A 27,838-nucleotide genomic window follows, 5' to 3' on the forward strand; every position below is an offset into this window, starting at 1 on the left:
GAGCCAGCTGTGGACCCCCAAAGGAGAGGAGGAGGATGGAGGATGAAGCTCGGCCCCATCTTTTCTTCCCCCACTGCCCTTTGCCCAGGGCACCAAGGCATCCAGGGGCCCGTCTCCAGAGCCTGACTGTGTACCATCTGGGAGGGTCAGCTCTGAATCACCTGAATGCTTCCCGAGCGCCCTCCCCCCACCATTGGCAAGGACCCAGGCCCGCCCAGCCGAGCCCTGACTCAGGGGCCTTCCCACGCCTTTGGCACCTGCTTCGCCCTCCTTCCTGGTAGCCTCCTCCCCTACTTGGATGCTGGGCCTGGCTCTGCCTCCGCCCTCCCCAGCCCCTGGTGATGCCCCTTGGGCCTGGCCTCCCCAATAAGCCCTCTCCATCCTCCTCTGATGCTGCCCCAGGCCCCCAACCTGGCTCAGGAAGGCATGCAGGAGAAGCAGGGGCTAGAGCTGTGTTTATTTCCAAGGGTTACACATCCCAGGCCCCGGGGGTGAGGGCGGGGCTGCTGTCCCCAGGGTCTTCATCCCAAGGGAAGGTGGTCTTCAGTCCCTGCATCTTCTCTCGGTATGTCCGGTCGAAGACCTCGCTCTGCGTCGCAGTGAAATGGTTCTTCCAATCACCACATACTCCTGGGGTCACAGGAAGGAGAGGGCAGTTAGGGCTGACCTTGCCATCCATGCCCGCTCCCATCTCTTCTCAGCCTCAGTTTCCCCATAGTAAAACAAATTCTGAGGGGGGAGGCTGACTTTGTATCCTCATTACCTGGCACCTAGAAGACCTCAGTGCCCACTAAGTTATCAATAAATGTTCAATTGAATACTTCCCACCTCTAGGCCTCAGTTGGATTAGAAGGCTCCCAGAGGCCTCCTCTCCCCGACCCCAGCCCAGCTCTCCAAGGGCCAGCCTCGGCCCCGCCTCAGTCCCATTGGGCCTAGTCCCCTGACCTTTCCGCAGGAAGGCCCCCTGGCGATGATCCAGGAGCACAGAGGGCAACAAGGTGTAATTACACATAGTGTTCTCCTTCATGGCCCGGAAATCCGAGTTCTCCACCACTGAGTCCAGGGCCGCCTCCTCCAAAGGGTGGCCTAGGAATTCAGAGATGCGCTGTACAGAGCCCCGGAGGTCCTGCGGGAGAGGGGGAACAGTGAAGTGCCACAGGGTCTGAGCCCCTCCTGCCCAGGTCCTGAGGAGTGGGTGGGGCCGCTGTGCCCACCTCTGGCCAGCCCCCCAAGGGTGGCATCCCTGGGCTGACCAAAGTAGCCGGCAGCAGCACCCAACGAGGGTTCAGAGTCCCCCAGACGGAAGCCCCCAGGTGTGGGCAGCTCCAGACACAGTCTTGGCTCAGCTCTCAACTCCAGCCTCCATCCTGAGCCTCCCACCGAGCCTGGGTCCCTCACTCTGTCTGTCTCTCCCTCCGCTCTGTGTCATCGGCACCTCTGTCTGTCCCCATCTCTGCCTCCTGCCCTTGGTGTCCCACCAGGTCTCTCTGATGGCCTCTAATAACCAATACCTTAAAGACCTACAGGCATCCTCTTTAGCCAGGTTCTGTGTTTGTGCTAGGCAGTAAGCTGGGCAAAGATGACAGCTCCTGCAAGGAGCTCACTGTCCATGGACCGGTGTGTGTGTGTGGGGGGTGACCTCCACAGCCAGCACAAGGACAAGGCCTGTGGGGCCACAGAAGGAGCCCCCGAGCCTCTGGGAAGGTGTGAGGAGGGAGAATTTGGTGGGAGCAGGGAGGGTTTGGAATGAAGAGAAAGATTCTGAAAGAGATGGGATTCCCCAGAGAGAAGAAAGCAAGTAAAGAATGGACCCAGGAAGCAGCTAGGTGGTGCAGGGGATAAAGCATTGGCTCTGGATTCAGGAGTACCTGAGTTCAAATCCAACCTCAGACACTTGTCCAGGGTCACACAGATAGTGTCAAGTCACTTAATCCCCACTGCCCCGCAAAAAAAATAAAATAAAATAAAAATAAAAATAAATGAATAAGAATGGACCCAGGGGAGTTGGGAGAAGTCAGCCTGGAAAGGGAGGGAGGGGCTTCAATGTCCTCGGTGTTCGAAGCCTGGGGTGGGTGGGTGGGGGATGGCTATTTGGTGCCAGGGGGGAGAGGGGATGAAGAAGGTCCAACGCCGAGGGGGCCAAAGACCTTAGCAGCCCGCTTTGTGGTATCAGAAGCTACCAACAGCAGACACAGGGTGACCCAAGTCGGCTATGTTATTTCAGAAGGAATGGAATGTGGGCAAGTCTTACTGAGGCCACTAGGTGGCGCAAGAGATGAAGCGCTAGCCCTTGCCCTGGGCAAGTCACTTAAGCGCTGCCTACCTTAGTTTCCCCATCTGGAAAATGAAGATAATGATAGTACCTACCTTCCGGGGTGGTTGTGAGGATAAAAGAAATAATATTTGCAAAAAGCTATGTAACTATGGGGGCAGCTAGGTGGGTAGAGCCTGGAGTTGGAAAGATTCATCTCCCTGAGTTCAAATCTGGCCTCAGACACTAGCTGTATGACCCTGGACAAGTCACTTCACCCTGTTTGTCTCAGTTACCTCATCTGTAAAATAATCTGGAGAAGGAAATGGCAAATGATTCCAGTATCTTTGTCAAGAAAACCCCAAATGGGGTCATAGTCAGACATGACCAAAACAAATGAACTAACCAAAAAAAAGGAGTAAATATTAACTATTATTCTTAAATGAAAATGAAAAATTCACTCAGACATGGGGGCTCTGTATTGGTACTGCAAAGAAAGCTAACCCAAGAGAACAACATGCCTGATGACTACAGTGACACAGTTAAAAACAACCTTAGAAGGGGCAGCTAGGTGGTGCAGTGGATAGAGCACTGGCCCTGGAGTCAGGAGGACCTGAGTTCAAATCCGGCCTCAGACACTTAAGACTTACTAGCTGTGTGACCCTGGGCAAGTCACTTAACCCCAACTGCCTCACCAAAAAAACAAAAACAAAAACCCAACCTTAGAGAAGCAGCTAAGTTCATGTTCCTGGCAAACATGGACACCCTTTCTTGCTCACAAGAGAGAGGTGGGGGGCTACAGGTGTAGAATATGGCATGTGCTTGTCCCTTTGTTGCATCTGTTGCTTTTTTGGTGTGAACATGGGGACAGGGAAGGATAAGCAAGGGCCTTCCGACATCAGAATGATAGTTTCCCAGGTCAAGAAGCCCTTTTCTGTGTTGTACATGTCCACTGGTGGCTCCTAGTTAAGTCTCAGTGTGTGTGGCTACCCCCCAGCAGTCATTGGCTGGCTCTTGCTGTTGTGGGATGGGTTATTTTATTTAGGGAGGAGCCTCTCCTTTGTTGGGGCCCCTGAAAGGGTGTCTGCAGACCCTTTTTCTCTCTTTTTCCCTTGGGTTGTGGAATCTTCCCTGGCCAGGCGGTGAGTCATCCTGTGGGCCGCCTCAGACAGACAGGGTCTTTGTTGCTGTTTAGTCGTGTCTGATTCTTCATGACCTCCTTTGGGGTTTTCTTGGCAAAGATGCCAGTGGGGTTTGCCTTCTCCAGCTCATTTTACAGATGAGGAAACTGAGGCAAAGAGGGAGACTTTCCCAGGGTCACATAACTAGTAAGTGTCTGAGGCCAGATTTGAACTCAGTCCATCGATCTATCTACTGTGCCACCTAGCTGTCCCATCCAAGTCTAGTGTTCTACTGTACAACACTGCCTCCTACAGAGTAGTAAGTGAAGTCTGGATGTCTACATGTCTCTCTGTGAAGGTAAAAGAGGAACTCATCTGAATGTTAGGGTGCTGCACATCTTGCAGCTCCAAGTCTGTTACCCTTTCAGATGGAGTGCGACTCACAGGGTGGGGTTCTAATTAGAAGAGTTAAGGACCCTGTGGACAGTAGGCCTCACTGGAGAGGGAGAATCATGGTGGTCATTGAGAGGCTATTACAAACCCTTTATGAGCTTTCTGCCTGGTTCCTGGTCTCCTGCAATTGTTTAGGGGCATTTTCTATGAAGTGAATAGGGCTGTCCTATACCAACATCTGCACTGTGACCTTGAGTGCTTATATAGGACCAAAAGATTTCTTCTCCTTACATCTGTAGAAACCTTGACATAGGCTGCATCTGGAGATTTTCCCGGTGTAAACTCTGGGTGGTAGCATAATAAGCCCAAGAAATATTAACATTCGGTGCTAGCCTGGGAGATTGGACCACGTCGGTGAGCTTGGATCACTTAAGTCTGAGCTAGGGATGACACTCTATAATTGGGAAGTGTTGGGGTGGTATTTGGAGAGATAACTGGTATAAGAACTGAAAGGCATCGAGGAACCCCAAGACAAATGAAAATGATACTTTGGAGGGGAGAGAGTAGAAGAAAGGAAATGAGCCCCAAGACAATGATGGCTGGAGCGAGGAAAAAGGGGGAGAAAGGGTCTGGGGACTTCTGTGAGAGGAGTGAGGGCACATGGAAGGGGAGGGAGAAGACGACTCTGAGATTCTGTGCATGCCTTGCTCCGTCGGGGAGGGCCCCCCCAAGACAGAGAGCCAGGGGAGAAGAGCAGAGCAGGGTGTAAATGTGGGCTTGCTTTGGAAATGCTAAGAGGAAAGTGTTGGTGGAGTGTGTCTCCTGGATGGCCTAGCAGACCCCTTGCCTTCAGCCAGTGCCTTTCTTCATCCACCTCTCTCTCCCTAGGGGTCAAGTGGCCATGTTTGTCTCTTGCTGTCCTGGACTCATTTCTCCATGTGCCTTCAGGAAGTCCAGTCCCTCCCAAATGGCCCCTCCCTCCTTCCAGCTTTTGGGGCCATCCAGGCGGAGCCCTCGGCATCCATGTGGCCCTTCTGTCTCCCTCCTGGGGACGGCCTGCCCCACATCCAGCAGCCAATGACAGCTCCATGATAAATCTCACACCCTCCTGTCTAAGTCAGGTCTTCTTGCCTCCATTCTCCACGAACTCTGCTGAACTTTCTGTCTCCATGATTTTGTTAATGGCCTGCTCTGATCACATCCTTCAGGGGCTCAGCCCCCTTCAGCAGCTCCCCAGGGCTGGTCAAGTAAAGTAAGAAGAGTCTGGGCTGATCTGCAATGTCCCCCAACCTAGCATCAACTGATCTCTGTGGCCCTTAGCTCCATTCTTTACTCTGTGCCCCAGCCCAGGTGGATGACTGCACCACACCTGGCTGGCCTAGCCCTTACATAAGGCTGTTCCCATGCCTGGAAGGGACCCCCGTGCCTCTCTGGGGGATGATTAAGGCCAGCCCAGGGGCTGCCTCTTCCAGGGAGACTTCCCTCCTGTCCCCACTCCTACCCAAGCGCCAAGTGGAAGTGATTTCATTCACCTGTAATTTCTCAAGCGGCTTTGTTTAAACTATCCCACAGCTCTTGACTGGGAGGGACCTTGGAGGTATCTTGTCCAACCCGTCTCTGAACAAGGATCCCTTCTACAACCTGCCTGACCAGTGGGAAGCCAGCCTCTCCTCAAAGGCCTTCAGTGAGGGGAAACTCCCCATCACTCATAGCAGCTCTTCCTACCTTTGGTCTGCAAGCATTTCTCAAACCCTAATCTCTGGAGATAGAAAAACAGGAAAAACCAAGCCCTGCCCTCTGGGAGTGCACAGTCAAATGGGAAAGACAACATGTAAATGAGTGGGTAGAGACAAGATACATGCAGAGTAGGTGAAGGTGAGTGGGAAAGGGAAGGCATTAGCAGCTGGGGGATGGGGGTGGGAGGATGGCAACTGGAAAAGACCTCTTTTTTTTTTGGGAAAGGCCTCTTGAACAAAGTATCTTTGTAGCTCAGTCTTTAAAGAAATCAGGTGAGGAGGAAGAGCATGCCAAGCAGGGGCCACAGCCCATGCAAAGGTGGGATGGGAGAGTAATAGCAAATAAGCCAACTCGTAAAGTGCTTGGAAGTGAGTGAGGTGTATGCAGCCTGAGAAGGTAGGAAGGGGAGATTGGACAGTGAGCTGTAGACGTGGCAGAAGGAAGAGCCAAGGATGATGATGAGCCTGTGAGCCTGGGGGTGGGGATGATGGCAGCACCCTTGACAGTAGTGGGGAAAGTTCAGGTATTGGGCAAGAGAGAGAATGAGCTCAGTCTGGGACATGCTAAATTTAAGATGTCTGTGGGACAAGAGATGGAAATGTACAATAGGCAGTGAGAGATGTGGGACTCTAGATTAGAGAGAGGTCAGGCCTGGATACATGGCTGTGGGAATCATTAGCATAGAAATGATTATTGAATCTACTAGAGCTGAGATCACGAAGGGGAGCATTGAGAAAAAAAGAGAATGGGATGGGGGTGGGAGGGCAACTCTCATTATTAGGGAGCTGTTCCCAATCTCAAGGCAAAATCCACACAAGGTTGAGGCATACTGCAATCTAGTTCCTTCCACATCTCTTTGAATGCCATGACCCTTCCCCACCTTGATTGCCCCTCAGGCAATTTCTGCAGCTAATCCATGTCCTTGCTAAACTGTGGTGCCCAGAGGTGCATCCTCCCATTTACTGGGTTCTTCCTTCTACCACAGGTATTTGTAGACATGTCTTATTGTCTGTTAGAGAATTAGCTCTTGGAGGCTTGTGTCTTGTCCTGTTCCTATGTCCTCAGCCCAGAGAATAAGATCCTGAATATTGCAAGGGGTCAAACTGCACTGAGTCATCACAGATAATCTTAGGTGTTTGTCAAGCACCCATTGTGAGCGCCACATCTATTCGATTAAGTAGGCCAGCCATGGGTTAATAAACCCATCTTGGGGGCGGCTAGGTGGTGCAGTGGATAAAGTGCTGGCTCTGGATTCAGGAGTAGCTGAGTTCAAATCCAGCCTCAGACACTTGACACTTACTAGCTGTGTGACCCTGGGCAAGTCACTTAACCCCCATTGCCCCGCAAAAAAAAAAAAAAAAAAGCAAAAAAAAAACCCAAACAAACAAACAAAATAAACCCATCTGACAGAGCAAGAAACCAAGGGCCAAAAAGCGGACTTGTCTCTGGTGACATGGATCTGTTGGGGAATGGGTACTTCTGGCCTCACACCCCTGGGCCCTACCCTCCAGCCAGGGACAAGAGAAGAGGATTGGGAGGTAAGGGGCTGAAGGAAGGGCAGACAGACAGTTTGCTGACCTCTTGTAGTTCTTCATAGGTGATGAACAAAAAGTTGTCCTTCCCCTCCATTCGCATCCATCCCTTTATGTGATCAAACCAGGAGCCAAATTGTACTGAGAATTTGGGGGAAAGGATACAGGAGCATTAGGAGACCCGTCCTTCTGCCAGGACAGCCCCATCTCCCTCCATGTGGTCCATCTGCCTCCTCCCAGGACCCACTAGGCCCCTATCATGCTCCATCAGCCAGTCTTTCTCCTGCCCCCACCCTGCAACCTTGCACAAGTGGGTCTGTCTCTTCATCACCCACCCACTCACTCTGAGTCTCTGGGCCTGTCTCTCCTCTCTTTCTTCCTCTCTCCCTCCCTCCCTTCCTCTCTCCACTCCTTCTCTTCCCCTCCCTCCCTTCCTCTCTCCACTCCTTCTCTTCCCCTCCCTCCCTTCCTCTCTCCACTCCTTCTCTTCCCCTCCCTCCCTCTTTCCTTTCTATCTCTGTTTTTCTACATCTTTTTCTGCCTCTGTTTCCCTGGGTCTCTGGGTGCATCTTTCTTTGTCTGCTTGGGCCGCCTCAGACTTCTCTCTCTGTGTGTCGCTGCCTCCCTGTGGTCTGTTCCCACCTCTGTCTCTGTGCTTTTTTAGCCTGGTGGCTGCTTCTCTGTCCCTCTTGCCCATAATCCTGTCCTAGTCCTCACTTTCTCCGTTGAGAAAATCCTGCAAGAATTGGTCTGGGTTTTCCGGGTCCTTGAGGTGTCCAGCGATCTTGAAGTAGTGGTAGAGGGAGACAAGGACGTCTCGTGGGTTGCGGCTTATGTAGATGACCTAAGGGAGCCAGTGAAGGCTTGATCACAGAGCAAGGGCTTCTGGCCCCTTACTCCCCTTCCCCACCCCCACCCCCCACTTCATCTCTGGAGGGCACAGGAAACATAATAAAAGAATGGAGGCAGGGCAACTTGGAGCAGTGTGAGGCCTGGGGTCAGGACCCCCCACCTTCACCGGCTGGCTGTGGGGCCTTAGAGGAGGCACTTAACAGCCCACCTGGCTCAGCCCACCTCCAGTGTTATTGGGAGACCTAAACGGACAAAGAAAGGCAAGATGTTGGATCATGAGAAGGAATTAGCATCCCAAGCCACAAAGCCTGGCGAACAAATACCAACCTCCTGCCCCACCTCAGGAAGAATGGGAGGGAAGGAGGTGGAGCTCATGACTGGGGGAGCCATTGAGGATATCCCTGAGTGATGGGGGAGTCAGTATGACCTTGAACTTCCCAACAGCTGCCTCGAACTCACTCCCAGGCTCCCCAGAACATCTTAGCATTTTTGAGGAGCATAAGGGGCTTCCCTGGACCCTCAGGACACTCCATAGAGGCCAGAGTTATGAAGTGACTTGTCCACAGCTAGCAAATGTTAGAAGCAGCATTCAAACTCGGGTCTTCACAACTCCATTCACTGGGCTTTGCCCATGCCCAGTCTGCCCTTAAGTAGTTATGAGCCCTGGGTCCGGCTCACCCTTCCAGGCCTACCTTGGCTTTGGAGTTGAAGAAGTCCCGGGGGAAGAGCTGAATGGGGAGGTGGGAACTGATGAGGCGAGGGGTAGACATCTGCATGATGGACAAGGAGCCCAGGACGCTCTCACACCAGGGGGCCCGCTCCCAATTGGGGACTGAGCGGGCCCAGGAGGGATCCCCATCCTTCAGCATTATGCTCAGAATCTCAATCATCCAAGTAGTGCCTGGAAGGAAAGATGGTGGCCTGGGGGTCAGTGGGGGTGCTGAGGGGAGTGAGAGGGGATGCAGAGGGGGATCAGAGAGGACACAGTGTGGGGTCAGAGGGGACACAGGAATTAGAGGGGACACAGGGGTTAGAGGGGACAGAGGAGAGTCAGAGGGGACATAGGGGAGTCAGAGGGGACACAGGGGGGTGAGAGGGGACATAGGGGGGTCAGAGGGGACACGGGGGAGGTTAGAAGGGACAAAGGGGAGTTAGAGGGGACACGGGGGGGTCAGAGGAGACACAGGGGTTAGAGGGGACAGAGGGGAGTTGGGGGGACATGGGGGGGTCAGAGGGGACATGAGGGGTTAGAGGGGACACGAGGAATTAGAGGGGACACAGGGGTTAGAGGGGACAGAGGAGAGTCAGAGGGGACATAGGGGAGTCAGAGGGGACACAGGGGGATGAGAGGGGACAGAGGGGGTCAGAGGGGACACAGGGGAGTCAGAGGGGACACAGGGGGGTGAGAGGGGACATAGGGGGGTCAGAGGGGACACAGGGGAGGTTAGAAGGGACAAAGGGGAGTTAGAGGGGACACGGGGGGGTCAGAGGAGACACAGGGGTTAGAGGGGTCAGAGGGGAGTTGGGGGGACATGGGGGGGTCAGAGGGGACATGAGGGGTTAGAGGGGACAGAGGGGAGTTGGGGGAACACGGGGGGGTTAGAGGGGACATGAGGGGTCAGAGGGGACACGAGGAATTAGAGGGGACACAGGGGTTAGAGGGGACAGAGGAGAGTCAGAGGGGACATAGGGGAGTCAGAGGGGACACAGGGGCGTGAGAGGGAACACAGGGGAGTCAGAGGGGACACAGGGGGATGAGAGGGGACAGAGGGGGTCAGAGGGGACACAGGGGAGTCAGAGGGGACACAGGGGGTGAGAGGGGACATAGGGGGGTCAGAGGGGACACAGGGGAGGTTAGAAGGGACAAAGGGGAGTTAGAGGGGACACGGGGGGGTCAGAGGAGACACAGGGGTTAGAGGGGACAGAGGGGAGTTGGGGGGACATGGGGGGGGTCAGAGGGGACATGAGGGGTTAGAGGGGACAGAGGGGAGTTGGGGGAACACGGGGGGGGGTTAGAGGGGACATGAGGGGTCAGAGGGGACACGAGGAATTAGAGGGGACACAGGGGTTAGAGGGGACAGAGGAGAGTCAGAGGGGACATAGGGGAGTCAGAGGGGACACAGGGGCGTGAGAGGGAACACAGGGGAGTCAGAGGGGACACAGGGGGATGAGAGGGGACAGAGGGGGTCAGAGGGGACAGAGGGGAGTCAGAGGGGACACAGGGGGGTCAGAGGGGACACAGGGGGGTGAGAGGGGACATAGGGGGGTGAGAGGGGACAGAGGGGAGTTGGGGGGATATTGAGGGAGGTCAGACGACAAAGCAAGTGGGTGGAGATGAAGCACGTGGGGTCTCTGTTTCCTCACTCGGGGGGCCCAGGCAGGCGGAGGTTTCCTGGGGAGGGCCAGGTTTTTCCTCCTACCTGACTTGGGGTAGGTGACAATGAAGATGTCGTCATCCCTGACCTTGAAGTCCTTCTCAACATAGCTTATGGTCTCTGGGGCGTAGAGGCCCACAGGGAAGTTGATGCCCTTGTATTTGAAGTACGCTCCGGTTATCTTCTCTCTGAAACGAGAATTTCAGATCTCTCCAACCACGCCCCGCCCCCCACCCCCATGTGCCGGGGCGCGGCTCGCAGCTGCCTCTCCCCCTCACTCCCTGGGTGACTTGGAAAAGTCATTCCTCTCTTCGCCTGCGTCCGTCCGTATCGGAAACAAAGAGCCCCGATCAATTGTTCTCAGAGGTCCTTGGCCTTCTGAAATTTCTGTGAGGCTGCAGGATGATTGAAAGAGGGGGAGGGGCAGAAGAGTGCAGGGTCCAGGGCGCGGCCAAGAACACCCACTGCCCTCTCTCAAGGGCAGGGCTCCTGGGCAGGGTCAGGTCCAAGCCCTGGCTGCTTAATCAGAGAGACCCCCTGCTGGGCAAAGGAAAGGGGGAGGATGTTTGGAATTACAGGGGCACTGATGGGAGACTTCCAGGAGTCAGACACCTGCTGGAGCCCTCGCTGTCTCTGTCTCTCCTCTCTCCCCCATATCTCTGTCTCTCTGTCTCTGTTTCTCCCTCTCCTCCCTCCCCCATCTCTCTGTCTCTGTCTCCTCTCTGTCTCTCCTTCCTTTTTCCTTCTTCCCCCTCCCCTCATCTCTGTCACTGTCTGTCTCTCTCCCATTCTCTCCACTTTTTCTCCATTTCTTTGTTTCTACAAAAGCCAAGCAGCTCACTTTTTGACTAGCTTGAGTGTCACTTCATCCTTCAAGCAACAGGAAGGGGTGGATGGGGGTGTTTCCATTTTGGATCTGATTCTTGCTATCAGGGTGGAAAGGATGTGAACTCTGGGAAGAAGTGATACAGGGGGGCAGCTAGGTGGCACAGTGGATAAAGCACCAGCCCTGGATTCAGGAGAACCTGAGTTCAAATCCAGCCTCAGACACTTGACACTTACTAGCTGTGTGACCCTGGGCAAGTCACTTAACTCTCATTGCCCTGCAAAAAAAGAAAAAAAGAAAAAGGAAGTGATACAAGAGTATATTTCTTTTTGTTTTTTGGGTTTTTTTGCAGGGCAATGAGAGTTAAGTGACTTGCCCAGGGTCACACAGCTAGTAAGTGTCAAGTGTCTGAGGCTGGATTTGAACTCAGGTTCTCCTGAATCCAGGGCCGGTGCTTTATCCACTGTGCCACCTAGCTGCCCCTAGGAGTGTATTTGTTATAGGGGAGGGAAGTCTGGGCATAGGAAAGGGAAAGAAATAAACATTTGTTAAGCACCTACTATGTGCCGTGCACTGTGCTTTATGATAATTATCTCATTTGATCCCCACAACAACCTTAGGGAGGTAGATAGTTATGATGCCTGTTTTACAGATGGGGAAACAGAGGCAAACACAAGTTAAATGACTTGTCCCGGGTCCCAGAGCTAGTTAGTCTGAGGCCAGATCTGAACTCAGGTCTAACTAAATCAAGGTCTGGTGCTGTCCCCACTGTGCCCCCAGCTGCCTCTGCATCGGCTCCATAAGCATGTGCATGCATACTAGATTTGGGGAAAGCAGATTTCCAAGGATTCAGAGGAAAGACAGGTACGATCCCATGATCTAAATTGTGACAAGGGAAGTCAGCCTAGGAGGGATGGGAAGTGCTCAAGAATGATGCTCACAGGACATAGAGGGAAATCATTCTCATGAGGAGGAATAACGACATTTATCTAAAGAGACACATGTGGATGAGCAAGGAGCTGCCCAATCAACTTGGACTTTAAAAAGAAAAATTCAAATGATGGAAGTGAACAACCAGGTAATGGCAGATGACTATAAGGGCATGGCTTATATTCAGTCTTATAAAAGTAGCATCAGAAGTGCTAACCAAGCACAATTAGCTGAGGATGACGAGGGAAGCTAAGAGTAATTTTAAAACTATTTTTTAAAAAGAAAAAGAAGGATTAAAAAAGGACTTTGTTTATGGTGGATGGGACTGCTCAAGTCTTTGTTTTTTATTTTAATTTTTGCAAAGGACAATGACCTTGGCACTGAAAATAAGAATAAAATGAATAACAGGGAGGTGATACCAAAGAGAAATGAGGAGATAGCAAGAGAGTCCTTGGCTGCCCTTGAGAAACTCAAGTCACAGCCCTAATTAATTACATCCACCTCACTCACCATTCACCCCCCCAAAAAACTGGTGGATGTATTTGCTGAATCATTGATGGTGATAGTTGAAAGATCATGGGAAAGAAGAGAGGAACAATGAGATTGGAGAAGGGCAAATGTCCCAGTTTCCAAAGAGGAAAAAGAACAGAAACTGCCAACTCTAGACCAGTGAATTCTGACATAATTCCAGAAGGGATCATTAAAGAGATGACTGGCAAACCCTTGGAAAGGGAAGCAGTAATTCCAAAGAGCCAGCCTTGCTTCATCAAGTACAGGTTATGCTAGGACCAACTTCATTTCCTTTTTGGGACAGAATTACTAACCTGGTAAATGAGGGGAGTACTATGGATACAGTTCATCTAGATTTTAATAAAGCTTTTGAGAAAGTGTTTCCTACCTATTCTGGTGAAGAAGATTGAGAAAAAATGTACTAGCCAATAATAGATGGGTTCAGGATTGGTTAGATAACCAGATTCAAAGAGTACTTGTTAATGGTTCAAAGTCTGCATGGCAAGAGGTCTCCAGCACAGTGTCCTGGGGATGTGTACTTGGCTCTGTGCTGTTTAACACATTTATCGAAGACTTGGGCAAATGACCAAATGGAAAGCTCATCAAATTGGCTGATGGCACAAAATTGGAAGGGATGTTTAACACAGGGGATGACAGAGTCAGAATTCAAAAGTATCTTCTTTTCTTTTTTTTTTTTTCTTGTGAGGTAATTGGGGTTAAGTGACTTGCCCAGGGTCACACAGCTATTAAGTGTCAAGTTTCTGAGGTTGGATTTGAACTCAGGTCCTCCTGACTCCAGGGCCAGTGCTCTATCCACTGCGCCACCTAGCTGCCCCTGATTCAAAAGGATTTTAAGATGAAATTCAATAGAAATCAGCAAAGGTTGCAGGAAGAAGCAGTACAACTTGGCTCTCTATCACTATTCCAATAAAGCTTAAAGAATATCACCTGACCAAGTAATGATTGGGAAATTCAGGAGATTGGATGGAGAATCTCCCCTCTATGATTTATTTTTCTAGCCCAGGTCAGCAAAAGGATATAGCCGGAGGCCTGGGGTTAATGGGAAGGAAATCCAGTCAGGAAGCCCCATTCAGAGCCTCCTTCCAACATGGGGCCTGGGCTAGGATCACTTATCCAGCACAGAAGGACCTAAGGCTGTGCAGCTGGGCCCTCTGACCCAGCAGCTGGATCACAGGTCCAACATGGACTAAGGAAAAGGGCACATATGAGCACAATCCAGGCCTGAGGCTATACACTAAACAAAGACCAAGAAAAAGAGACAGCTGCAGCTGTTCAGCTCTGACCTCTGATGGAGTTTGCACATTTGGCCCGGGGGACCTACAGCTGAGTAAACCAGCTAGCTAGCAGAGACCAAGGAGAGCTTGTAGTTCTGTCACTGGGCACCTGAAAACCCTTTCAGGTAGCTGGCAGGGCCTGGCCGAGGGCCAGTAACAGTCTACTGATGATCCAACTCAGCCAGGCTGGAAAAGGTTCAAACAGACCCAAACTGGAGTTAGAAGCCTGCAGAATTCAGGAAGGTAGTGATTCAACATTGCCCTGTATCAGACTGTTTAGGGTCTACTGAAAGCTTGTACGGTCTAAGCCACCTCTTTTATCCTTGAAGAACACAACATTCAATACCCAGAACAAAGGACCCAAGAGAATACGAAACAGGACCCATCAAGGCCCAGGCATCCCTTCCATAAGAGTGCAGAGCCTAGCCCTAAAACAAACTCTCATTTGTAGAATTAAGAATCAAAGAGTGGGGCAGCTAGGTGGTGCAGTGGATAGAGAACCAGTGCTGGAGTCAGGAGTACCTGAGTTCAAATCTGGCCTCAGACAACACTTACTAGTTTTGTGACCTTGGGCAAGTCACTTAACCCCAGTTGCCTCACACACACACACACACAAAGAATCAAAGAGTGAGTAAACAAACAACAAAAAAGACACCCACAGTAAGAACTGTTATGGAGCCAGGAACTCCCAATAAATGAAATGAGATCTAGAGTTTACAAGTCAAATTTTTAAAATGATTCGATTATCCAGAAAAAAAAAAATAGATCAAGTACTGTGGAGCTGTCTTCGGAAACACACAAGATTTGGTGGCTCCTATACTAAAAGATAGAAGAGCTTGGAAAAACAATATTCCAAAAGGCAAAATATATAGATTTAGAACAATGACCATCTATCCAGAAAAATAAAAAGGTAAATTCATTTGAGCAAGTAGAAGGGACTAAACAAGAATAAGGAATTTACATGTGACCCTGGGCATGCACTTAATGTTTCTCAGTTTCTTCATGTATAAAATGGGAGAAATATTACTACCTACTTCATAGAGTTTTTGTGATGATCAAATGAGATAAAATGTAAAATTTGCAAACCTTAATTCTATGTAAATTCTAGTTATCATTGTTATTATTATTGAATGGGGTAGAAGAAATAAGTGCCATTGCAGAGCCCTAATGTCATTAATGGTCATAATGGTAGATATAAGACAGAGGGGCTGGAAGAGGGTTTGTAATGTTTGGATGCTCTTAAAATAAGAAAGAAAAAGGAAGGAAAAAATATTCTGCTTTGTGTGTGTGTGTGTGTGTGTGTGTGTAGGGGAATTTACCATTTCATATAATTTAGATGAACAAGTAGAAGACTATACAAAAAGGAGAAAGGGATGGGGGATGAGCTTCACTTGAACTTCTTTTTCATCTGAACTGGTCAAAGAAGGGCAGAATATATATCTATGTATATATGTGTGTATAAATGTGTGTGGATCTATGTATAAACATATACAAAGTTTGATATAGAAATAATAATGCTGAAGCAGAGAGGAACAGGGAGAGGGGAGATGGAAAATGGGGGAATTCAAGGAAAGGTAAATTCAGGGATATATTAGTCATAAGCAAAAACAAACAAAAGAAAACAGCCTCCAGTCTTGGAGGGTGGATCATGAAGAGGCTTTAAAGGCAAAGAAAGGGTAAAGAACTATGATTGGTTGTTTGGGGAAAGAAGGTAGAAGTAGATTACAGCAAGCAAAGTTCCCTAGCTCTGTAATCACTGCTCACTCCCCTCTTCTTCATAAAGAGAGAGATGAGGAGCAAAGAGAGGAAAAGGCATTAGATAAGACTGAAGAGAAATATTGTAACTATATGTGAATGCGATTAGCCCACACACAAGATGGAAGAGGATATCAGAACGGATTAGAAATCAGAATCTCACAATATACTGTTTACAATATAGACAATGGAATCATAAAAATTCACACAAAGTTAAAATAAGGGGTTGTTATCTCTCAACTTAACCTTTAAAAAAAGGCAGGGATAGCAATCATGATCTCAGACAAGGCAAACACAAAATTAGACTGGGTTAAAAGAGGTAAACAAGAAAACTAAGGTATGCTGAAAGGTACCAAAGGTAAAGAATTAATATTGACATAAAACATACTAAATTATAGTTTTTCTGTCAACTTCTCTCTGAAATTTATTAAGCTTAAGTAAAGGGTATCCACTTAGTACAGTTTTAACCTTTGAATAACAGAAAACTACACTAAAACTTTTGGGACACCCAATACTTAAAGGAAAAGTTAAATGAGTTTCAGAGAGAAATAGACAGTAAAACTATAATAGTGGGGAATCTCAGTGTATCCTTTCAGACTTAGAGAAAACTAACAAAAAGCTAATAAGAAAAAAATTACGGATCTGAATAGAAGTTTTAAAAAATAAGATATGACGGATCTGGCCATTACTTAATGTGAATAGAAAGTAATATACATATTTCTCAGTTGTACTTCACACCTTTACAAAAACTGGCTGTGTATTAGGACATAAAAACATCACAAACGCAAAAAAAATTAAAAACTTCCTTTATTAACCAAAGCTACAAAAATTATATTCATGAAATAAAGTTAAAACTATTAGAGAACAAATAAATAATTATCTAACAAAATAAATAAATAAATATTAAAGAATTGGCAGGTCAAAGAACACACCATAGAAACAAGAGATAATCGAGTTAATTTATAACAACAAGTTAACATAGCAAAATTTTTGGGATGGAGCCAAAGCACTTCATAAGGGAGAATTTTTCTCAAAATAGAAAAAGAACAGATTGAACTAAGAAAAACAATAATATTTAAAATCCCCCCCCCTTTTTTTTTGGTCAGGCAATTGGGGTTAAGTGACTTGCCCAGGGTTACACAGCTAGTAAGTGTCAAGTGTCTGAGGCTAGATTTGAACTCAGGTACTCCTGAATCCAGGGCCTGTGCTCTATCCACTGCGCCACCTAACTGCCCCCTAAAATCCCTTTAAACAAAAGAGAAATTCTGAAAATCAATGAAGAGGGTAACAAAATTGAAAGGGTAACAAAAATGAGAGCATAACAAAACAAAAAGAACCATTAAATTAAAAAATAAAACTAAGAAATTTTTGAAACATCAATAAAAGAGATAAATCATTAGCTAATTTGATTTTTAAAAGGAGGAAAACCAAATTACCAAAATGAAAAAAGGAGAATTCACAACAATTGTCCACAGACAGCTGGTAGCACAGGGGATCAGAATGCTGGTCCTGGAGTCAGAAAGAAGACCTGAGTTAAAATTCAGCTTCATATACTTAATAGCTGTGTGACCCTGGGCAAGTCACTTAATATCTGTTTACCTCAGTTTTCTCCATTGTAAAATGAAATTTAAAATAACACCTATCTCCCAAGATTATTATGAGGCTCAAATAAAAGAATATTTCTAAAAAACATTTAGCACAGTTACTGGCACATAGTAAGTGCTATATAAATGCTTATTCTTACAACACATGAAGAAGAAACAAAGGGAAATATTACAAACTGTTTTACCCAACTATATTATCAATAAAATCAACAACTTAAATGAAATGGATAAAGATTTACAAAAATATAAAACTAGAATAATGGAACAAAAAAATAGATCATTTAAATAACCAAATTTCAGAAGGGGGTGGGGTGAGATTGACCAATTCATAAGTAAACTCCCAAAGAAAAAAATCCCAGAACTAAATGAATTTACAAGTGATTTTTTCCCTACATGTTGTTAATAGATTTTTGGTTTTTTGGGGGTTTTTTTGGTGAGGCAATTGGGGTTAAGTGACTTGCCCAGGGTCACACAGCTAGTAAGTGTTAAGTATCTGAGGCCGGATTTGAACTCAGGTCCTCCTGAATACAGGGCCCGTGCTCTATCCACTGCGCCACCTAGCTGCCCCAATAGTTTTTAATGTACGTACCTTCATGCAGATGATGATGATAGCTGTCATTTACATAGTCCCGAAGATTGGGAGGACCAAAGTTCAAATCTCACCTCAGGCACCCACTAGCTTTGTGACCACAGGCAAGTCATACAAATGAATTATTAAATATTCACAGAAAAATCAATTCCAACATTGCAGAAACTATTTGCAAAAATTAGAACAATAAGAACCAAGCTACTTCAAAAATACAAATAAGAATCCTACTATGTAAACCAGGGTGAGTCAAAGAAACTATAAATCAACAGCCTAATGCAAAAAAATGTATATCTATATATCTATATCTATCTAAAATCAAAGAGGCTTCAAAAAGATATCAAAAAGATAGTATACCATAACCAGGTTGGATTTATACCAGAAATGCAGGGTTTGGGGCAGCTAGGTGGTGCAGTGGATAGAGCACCGGCCCTGGATTCAGGAGTACCTGAGTTCAAATCCGGCCTCAGATACTTAATACTTACTAGCTGTGTGACCCTGGGCAAGTCACTTAACCCCAATTGCCTCACTAAAAAAAACCAAACAAACAAACAAAAAAAGAAATGCAGGGTTTGTTCAATATTAGGAAAACTGTAAGCATAAAAGATTATTAAAATAAGAATGATAAAATCATATGATTATATTAATAGATGCAAGAAAAAAGCATTTGACAAAATATGAGTTTAATACCCCTTTCTTTTCAGACTATTAAAATGCCCATAAATAAATAGACCTTTCCTTAATAGAGTAAGTAGTATCTATTAAAAACTGAGCCACCATTATCTATAACGAGGATAAACTAGAAGCCTTTCCAATAAGGTCAGGGGTAAAGTAAAGATGCCTATTATCACTACTATTATTTGGTATAGCACTAGAAATGTCAGCTAATAAGACAAGAAAAAGAAACTGAGGGAATAACCACAGGCAAGGGGAAATAGTCACTTTTTGTAGATGATATCATGGCTTACTTAGATAACCCTAGAGAAGCAAATAAAAAAATTATTGACATAATAAGCAATAAAACTGGAGGATACAAAACAGTTCTGCACACATCATCCGCACTTCTGTATATTGACAACAAAACCCATCAGGAAGGGATTAGAAAGAGAAATTCTATTTCAAATAATTATAGAATTAATTTTTTAAAATATCTGGGACAGCTAGGTGGTGCAGTGAATAAAGCACCAGCCCTGGATTCAGGAGGACCTGAGTTCAAATCTAACCTCAGACACTTGACACTAGCTGTGTGACCCCGGGCAAGTCACTTAACCGTCATTGCCCTAAAAAAAAAAAATTGATTCTACTCACCAAAACATACAGGGATGACATGAAAACAATTAGAAATCTTTCTTTAAGGGAATTAAGGCAAACTGAATATAACTGGAGAAATATCAATTGTTCATGTAAACTGAGACAATATAACAAAAATGACAACACTATCTAAATTGATATATTTATTCATTTCTAAACCAAACTACCAAATGATTATTTGACAGAACTAGAAAATATAATTAAATCCAAATGGAAGCAAATATTCAAGATATTCAAGGTAAATAATGAAAAAAAATGGGAATGAAGGGGAACCAGGTCTCTACCCTACAAAAACTACCTACAAGGGCAGCTAGGTGGCGCAGTGGATAAAGCACTGGCCTTGGATTCAGGAGTATCTGAGTTCAGATCCAGCCTCAGACACTTTACAGTTACTGGCTGTGTGACCCTGGGCAAGTCACTTAACCCTCATTGCCCCTCCCCCCCCAAAAAAAAAAACTACCTACAAAACCACCCTACAAAACAGTAATCAAAATTATTTGGTACTGGTCAAAAAATAGGAAGATGGACAGTAGAACAGATTAGGTACACAACATATAGAAGCAAATGAACCTAGTAACCTTGTGTTTAATAAACCCAAAGACCCCAGATGTTAAGGTAAAGACTCACTATTTGACAGAACCTGTTGGGGAAAACTGGAAAGCAGTCTGGCAGAAATTAGAATTAGATCAACACCTCACACCAGACACCAAGACAACCTACAAATACATTCATGACTTAGATATAAAGGGTATCACATATACATTAGCCACATGGCTATGTCCTCAGGCCAAAGCTCACAAAATGTTCCTCCCAGCACAGGGCATTATTCCAACTCTCACAAATCTAAGGGGGTACCCATCTAGTAGAGAATGGCTGAATAAATTATTGGAATATTATTATGCTATAAAAAGGCTATGAAAGGAATGATTTCAAAGAAACCTGGGAAGACTTGTATGCACTGATGCAAAGTAAAGTTAGTAAAACCAAGTGAACAATCTGTATAATAACAATAGCTCTCTAGAGACAAACAAACAACTTGGAAAGACTTCAGAACTGTGGTTAATGTAATGACCAACCAATCTTCCAGAGGACCTATAATGAAGCATATTACCTACCTCCTAAAAAAGAGGTGATGAGATAGAGAGGAGACACACATTTTTCAATATGGGCCAATGTGTGTTTTGTTTTGCTTGACTATATATTGGTTACAAAGGTTTTGTTTTTATTTTTATTTTTTTAGGAGAGGGAGAGGAAATAAGTCCTTATTAGTAAAACCCCCTCAAAAGTTCCAACAAAAAGAGAAATTCAATAGGGATAAATGTAAAGCCTTGCACATGAGTACCCATAAATCAATTCCACAAGAATAAAATGTTCTAAAAGAGATCTGGGGGGCAGCTGGTGGCGCAGTGGATAAAGCACCAGCCCTGGATTCAGGAGTTTCTGAGTTCAAATCCGGCCTCAGACACTTGATACTTACTAGCTGTGTGACCCTGGGCAAGTCACTTAACCCCCATTGCCCCACAAAAACAAAAATAAAAAATAAATAAAAGAGATCTGGAGTTTTTAGTGGACCACAAGCTCCACATGAGTCAACAGTATGATAATGGCAGCTAATGTGACCTTGGCTGAGTTACAAAGGCCATAGCTTCCAGGAATAGGCAGGTGACAGTCCCATTGTTCTCTGTCCTTGTCAGACCTCATTTCAGGTATTCTGGTCAGTTCTGGGTGCCAGGTCTGAAAAAAGCCATTCATAATCTGGGGAGTGTCCAGAGGCAGGGAACAAGGATCGTGAAGGGCCTTAAGCCCTGGTCTTAAGAGGATGTGGAGCACCGGCCCCGGAGTCAGGAGGACCTGAGTTCAAATCCGGCCTCAGACACTTGACACTTACTAGCTGTATGACCCTGGGCAAGTCACTTAACCCCAATTGCCTCACCAAAAAACCAAAAACAAACAAACAAAAAGAGGATGTGGAAGGAATTGGGCATATGTAGCCTGGAGAGAATGAGACTTCAGCGGGCTGGGGCCTGGGATGGCCGTCCGCAATTATCTGAAGAGTAGTTGAATCGGAAAGGTACTAGACTTGGCTCCAAAAGGCAGAACCAGGAGCAGACTGAGGGAGTTGGCTGTCAGGAAAAACTTCCTAATAATGAGGACTGTCCCAAGTGGAATCGGTCACTAGGGGCACCATAGTGCACAGAGCGCTGGGCCTGGAATCAGGAAGACTGATCTTGAATTCAAATCCAGCCTCAGACACATAGTTATATAACCTGGGCAAGATACTTAACCTATTTGCCTCAGTTTCCACATCTATCAAATGAGTTGGAGAAGGAAAAGGCAAAGTACTCCAGTATCTTTTTACCAAGGAAATTCCACAAGGGGTCACAGAGTTGGGTATGACTGAAAAATGACTGAATAAAAGAAAAGCAGGCGTTGGGCTGCCACTTTTCAGATATAATGTAGTTGGCATTCCTTTGATGTGTGGGTTGGACTAAGGTTGGCTGAGCTCCCTTCTAACTCCTACCATCTGTAGTTGTAAGATGGAGGGGGGGCAGCTAGGTAGAATAGTGGATACAGCACTGGACCTGGATTCAGGAGGACCTGAGTTCAAATCCAGCCTCAGACACTTGACACTTACTAGCTGTGTGACCCTGGGCAAATCACTTAACCTAATTGCCTCACCAAAAAAAAAAAAAAAAGATGGAGGGGGGCCCTAGGATGATAGACGCAGATTTCAGAATCATCATTTTCTGGGGCCAAAAGGACCTTGGATATAAACAAATGTTTGTTGAATTGAACTAACTTGAGCTGGAGGGAATCCTCTCAGTGTATTTAGATGGGACATCATGGGGCAGAGAGGGGAAATGTCTTTTTTTTTTTTTTTTTGGTGAGCCAATCGGGGTTAAGTGACTTGCCCAAGGCCACACAGCTAGTAAGTATCACATGTCTGAGGCCAGATTTGAACTCAGGTCCTCCTGACTCCAGGGCCAGCATTCTATCCACTGTGCTACCTAACTGCCCTGAAAGGGGAAAGAGAATCATACAGCAAGTCAACAATCGTACAACGTCACCATGTGAAAGACTTTTATGGACCTGAATTCACCCTTTTTCTTTGACAAAGGAGGAAACCAAGGCCTGTAACAGCCCAGAGCCTTGCCTGCATCCCACAAGAAGCACAGAATGACAAGGCTAGAAGCAGGCAGACTTCTACAGCAATTAGGGCAGGATGGGGCAGATGGCTCCCCAAGGTCCAGTGTTCTGAAGCCGCTCCCCCCACTCCAGGCCCCTAATGCTCGAAAGAAGAATATTTAGGCCAAAACTGAAGTCTGACTTCACACTCCAGTAACCTCCAAGAGGCAGGAAAGGCTGGAAACAAAAATAACTTCAAAAAGGGTTCACTGACAGTAGATCCAAAATGGGTTATTAAAGGAAACTGGGATGCAGGGGGCCCTTGGCCACTTCCTGCCCCCCTCCCTGTATCCCCTGACCTCCCGGCCTCCTGTCCAGCTCCATCCCGGGCCTGGCTTGGGCAGGCCAGAGCTGGGGTGCTGGGTACACAGGACCCCTTCCCATTCCCTGACTTGCTATTTCCTCCTCCTTCGCCCAGTGCCTGAGGTGACCGAAAGCACTGCTGTCTGTCCGTGGTGGGCCGGGGTGCAGGGAGAGCAGGTCATAGAAACCCTGACAGGCTGAGGCGGGGGGGGGGAAGGGGGGGGAAATGACCAATTTAGAGAGAGGGGACTTGGCTTAAATCGGGGTCCGCTATTGACTCCGGGGTATCTATGGAAAGGCAGAGGGCCTCAGCTCCTGATCCACAAGCCTGGAGAGTGGGTGAGACAAACCCTTAGGTGTTTTCCAGCTCTGATCCAACAATGCTGGGATCCTATTGGCCAGTCTAGAAGAGCTCTCATCCCCAGGCCCTCCTTCAAGGTCAGTGCCTTGACACAACCCCCTCTTCCCATAACCCAGACCACAGGGGCCTGAGGATGAGAGCATGCCTTCAGAGAGAGATGCTGGTAACCAACCTTCTGATAAAAGAAGGAAGAAGCCCTAGGAAGGATGGGTTCAAATCTTGCCTCTGCTGTTTCCTCCCTGCGTGACCTTGGGTGAGTCGTTTCCCTCTCTGGGCCTCCTCTGTCCAAAGAAGGAGTTGGAAGTATCTTCCAACTTTAATTCCTATGACAGACTTCAAAAATCCAAGGGGGGCTCACTGGCCTCCAGGGGTTACAGAGGATAGAGCACTGGACCTACAGTCGGGAAGACCTGAGTTCAAATCCAGCCACAGATACTTCCTACCTGTCTGACCCTGGGCAGGTCACTTCACCTCTGTTTCCCAGTTTCCTCATCTGTAAAATGGAGATGATAATAGCACCTTCAGGGTAGTTGTGAAGATCAAATGAGAGAATAATTATAAAGTGCTAAATCAATATTATTCAGAGGAGGGGTGATATTAATGTGCTTGGACCCAGGGCTTGGCACAGTTAGCCCAGGAGAGGCGAATTCTGACTCAGTGTAAGGGCCCATATCCTAGCAACCGAAACTACATCTGGAGCCCTTGAGATCCAGAGTTTGTCCCAAGAGAGGCTGAGGGACTCCTTGTTGCGGGGCACTTCAGAGCAGGCTTTGGGGTCCACATGGCCTCCAAAGGACTAACAACCTCGGACTTCTCAAAGCTGCCCCTTGCCCCTGAAATTCCAAGGTAAGTAAATGCAACATGCCACATTGTTGAGGATGAGCTGCTGTCCCTCTGGCCTGGGATGCCAAGAGAACAGAATATCCTCTAGGTTCCAGGAAGGGAAACACAAGCAACCAAGAAGAAAGAAGGAGCTTGCTGGCTTGAGCAGACATCTCCAGGAGAAAGCTCCCTTGGGGGTCTGGGAGCTGTCCTGCCCTTTACTGCTGCTCCTGTTCTTTAGTGTGACCTTGAATCAATTCCAAACGGGGTCACGGAGAATCCGACTGAGAAACGACTGAACTGACAGGGTCTTCATTTCCTCCCATGTATAATGAGGGGATCAGGGTAGAGGAACTAAAGCTATTTTCTTTTCTTTTTCTTCTTTTTTGGCAGGGCAATGAGGGTTAAGTGACTTGCCCAGGGTCACGCAGTGTCAAGTCTCTGAAGCTGGATTTGCACTCAGGTCCTCCTGAATCCAGGCCTGGTGCTTTATCCACTGTGCCACCTACCTGCCCTGCCACCTAGCTGCCCCTAAAGCTATTTTTGAACCCCAGTTGTGTGACACCCCCCCAAGAGGACTGAATGTATAGCCTCTTCCCTGGAGTGGCTTAAACCTAGGGAGCGAAGGGAACTGGCTGAAAAGCTCTGCAAGTCGGCCTGATGCCCTAAGCCATCTTTGGGGCTTCAGGGTTAGTGCTCCCAGCACTGCCACTGGTGACCTGGTGGAAGTCTGTCAAGACATCCACCCTTCTGGAATCCCACACGTATGCTGTTGTCCTTCGGTCATTTCAGTCACGTCTGACTCTTCATGACCCCATTTGTGACTTTCTTGGTAAGGATACTGGAGTAGTTGCCATTTCCTTCTCCAGCTCACTTTATAGATAAAGAAACTGAGACAAACAGGATGAAGTGACTTGGCCAAGGTCACACAACTACTCAGCGTCTGAGGCCAGGTTGAAGCTCAGGAAGATGAGGTCTTTCTGACTCGAGGCCTGGCACTCTATCTCTAGTTGCCCATGTGTATGTTAAAGCACCACAAGTTCAGTGTTAACAGAGGGACCGAACTGGAGGAGAACATTGGAAAGCATGTTGGTCATATGAGGGAAAGATGCTGAGAAGCCTGGCTCTCTATGGCCATTAAAGGGACTCTGAAGGTATATTCTGGAGGAAGGAAGGAACTGTGTGTGTTTGGGGAGGCAAAGTGGAAGGGGATCAGGGGACTGTCTTTCGCCTCTCTTTGTATCCCCAACACTTAGCACTGGGTTGGCTGACCGAGACCTTGGGGTGGGGGTGGGATGAGGAAACTAAGAGATCACAAGTGAACAGAGAGGTTGAAGGGAGGGACTTTTTTTTTTTTTAAGTCACAGGCAGATTATAGTGGGGGAATCGAATCTCGAAGAACGAGATGGCAGGTGGGAACAAGAAATCATGGACAGGAACAAATCAGAGATAAGGAAAGGACAACAAAGATGAGAGTGAAGAATGGAAGATGATCAGAGGGTGGAACCAGGAACCAAGGAGGGAGTGGGAGACTTTTGGAAGGGTAAGAGGGCATGGCAGATCTGGGAGAGATAAGGGGGAGGGACCAGGGATCCTAGAGAAGCTGAGATAATGAAATGATGGGAGTAGGGTGGGAGTGGGGAGGAAGGAAGGAAGGAGGGAAGGAAGGATCATGGGAGAATGAAGAAAGTGCCACTAGCCCAGGAGAAATGGGAGGGAGGGAAGAAGCAGAGATGCCAGAGAGATAAGGGCAGGGATCCTCAGAACAAGTCAGAGACCAAAGAGGAGATAAGGAAAGGAATCCAGAGGCTCAGGAGGAACTGGGGGAGGACTCTGGGATCCTGAGAAGATCCAGGGAAGAAGACGTTGGCGAAGTTTCCCATCCCAGCTGTTGCTGCTTCCTTGAGTCACCTTGTATCTATTTTGTAAACGTACCCCTGTCCTTGCCCCTGCCCTACATCTGAGGGCAGAGAGGGGTTTTATCTGTGTTCTCAGTGTCTCAGACCCAAGCAGGCATTTAATAAATGTTCATTAATTGAAGAGCTCTTGGGGAGGAATCAGGGACCAGAGGAAGGTGAGAGCGGGCCTGACAAAGCGATCAGAAGGTGATGGCAGAGATAGGAGGGTGGAAATCAGATACGGTGAAGATACGGGGAGAGATCAGAAAGGGTAGTGAAAAATCAGAGCTGGTGGAGCCCACTGATGACAGGAACCAGAAATCATGGGAAGATTATTGAGAGAAATCCGAAGCTGTATGGAGTGGCTGGAGGTCAGGAGGGCCTGGGTTCAAATCCCGCTTTGGACACCACTTTCTATCTGGTGTGACCTTACTTCACTTTCCTGACACTGGCACAATGGGACAATTGGACTCAGCGTCATGTGAAATCCCTTCCTGCTCTCTCTCAATCCCTAAATCTAAGATCTTGGAGGAAGGAATAAGATGATAAAGATACAGAGGGAAAGGATCAGAAATGACGGAGCAATTCAGGTGAGAAATCAGAGACGTTATCTCAGAGATGAGAGATAAAGAAAAAATCAGAGGGAGGAAAGAGAAATCATAGAGAGATTGGGGGAGACATCAGAGATCATTCAATCTATTGGGGATGATCAGAGACCAGGGAGAGACTGGAGAACATTCAGAGAAGTCAGAGTAGGATGGAAGACCACCTGGACCCTCAGCCCTGCTACTTTCTTGTGTGACTTTGCACCTCCTGAGCCTCAGTTTGCTCATCTGTAAAATGAGTGGTTTGGCTCGGATTATGCATAAAGGAAGGTCTGCTCCTGCTCAAAACCCCATGATTTTTTAGAACCTGAAGGAGCAGAGGGGGCAGGGGCCAGGGGCCAGGAGGCAAACAGGAAGCCTTGTGCCTGGGTGACCCAGAGAAATGGACTCGGTGAAAGTTGAGAGGCCGAAGGAAGGAATGAGAGACTCAACTCCATTCAGGTAACAAGTACCCAGTGGGTACTTCCTGGCCTCCCCAGGGCACTAAGGAACTGAAGACCTCTGGGGGGAAAAGGGAAGGACTCTAAAATCTTTGGAAGAAGGGAGGAGATGGTGCGGAAGAGGGAGAGGGATGGGCGGAGTGAAGTCGGGACAGACCTGGGAATGAGTGTGGCTGGGGCAGTGGAGAAGCCGGAGGCAGGCACACATTGTCTTGAGGAGGCCAGAGGAATGAAGGGAGCAGTGAGGGTGGGAACCCCAGGAGGGAGAGGAAAGACAAGGGCTTTGAGCTGCTCGACGCAACCTCTTGCCTCAGGCCCCCCAGCCCAGACGCTCTCTTCTCCCTCCCCTCCCAGATCTCACCTCAACTCGGTGGGCAGCTCCCGGGTCATGCCAGGCAAGAAAGCCTCAGGGATCCAGGACGCCATAGTTCCTTCCATGGTGGAGAAGGGGCAGGCTGGCCAACAGAGGTAGGGCAGTGGGACGCCCAGCGCTCAGCACGTCTGCTATTCCCCAGGAGGTGCAAGTGCAGAATTCTTCCCTCTCTCTTGGCTGCCCGCTAGTGCTTGAACTCAGGCTGGGCGGGGTAGGGCTCAGCCGGTTCCTCTGGCTGCTACCCACGCCATGCCCCGCCCCTAGGCACCCCTGGGGAGGGGCTGAGGCGGAGGTGGAAGGGGAGAGACCAGATCCTTGCCCTTCTTAGAGCACTAGGCATGGGCATCCAGCCCCCAAGCCCCTTCCCTAGGACCCCAGGCCTCCCCTCTCCTCAGAGGCCTCAGAAAGACAGGTCTTCCAACCCTGACTGTGTTCAGGGCCCCAGGGCTCCTTATCTGCCCCTCCCTGCCCTAGACCCTTCCAGTCTACCCTTTCTAAAGCCATCCCACCTGTGGAGGGAATGCACCTTTAGCAGTTAGGATAAATACCACACCTCTGACCTCAGATATTGTGGGACCCTGCCAAGCCTCAGTTTCCCCATCTGTCAAGTGGATCTGCGTCCCAAGGTTATTGGGAGGATCAGATCAGGTACTCTGTGTAACTTCTACTGTTACAGAGGAAGCCCTGAGACATCTTCTAGGCATTCTGGGGACAGGGGCTTCTGGGATCCTGAAGAATGGGGGGGGGAGGGTGCTATGGGTAATGGAGGAAG

The 27,838-nt window shown here is 47.8% G+C and overlaps 1 protein-coding gene across 1 annotated transcript; it reads right to left on the reverse strand.

Moving 5' to 3' along the window:
* Nucleotides 1–464: 464 nt before the first annotated feature.
* Nucleotides 465–27,204, reverse strand: SULT2B1 (sulfotransferase family 2B member 1). The gene is made up of 7 exons (XM_043996140.1): nt 27,055–27,204; nt 10,307–10,449; nt 8,579–8,787; nt 7,752–7,878; nt 7,081–7,175; nt 946–1,126; nt 465–630 (listed from the first exon to the last, which is right to left on the reverse strand). Exons 1-7 carry the CDS (start codon nt 27,129–27,131, stop codon nt 470–472), a joined length of 993 nt encoding a protein of 330 aa, XP_043852075.1. The 5' UTR covers nt 27,132–27,204; the 3' UTR covers nt 465–469.
* Between the last annotated feature and the right edge of the window lie 634 nt (nt 27,205–27,838).

This window comes from Dromiciops gliroides, chromosome 3 (assembly GCF_019393635.1).
Source record: "Dromiciops gliroides isolate mDroGli1 chromosome 3, mDroGli1.pri, whole genome shotgun sequence".
In the NCBI taxonomy this organism is placed as follows: Eukaryota; Metazoa; Chordata; class Mammalia; order Microbiotheria; family Microbiotheriidae; genus Dromiciops; species Dromiciops gliroides.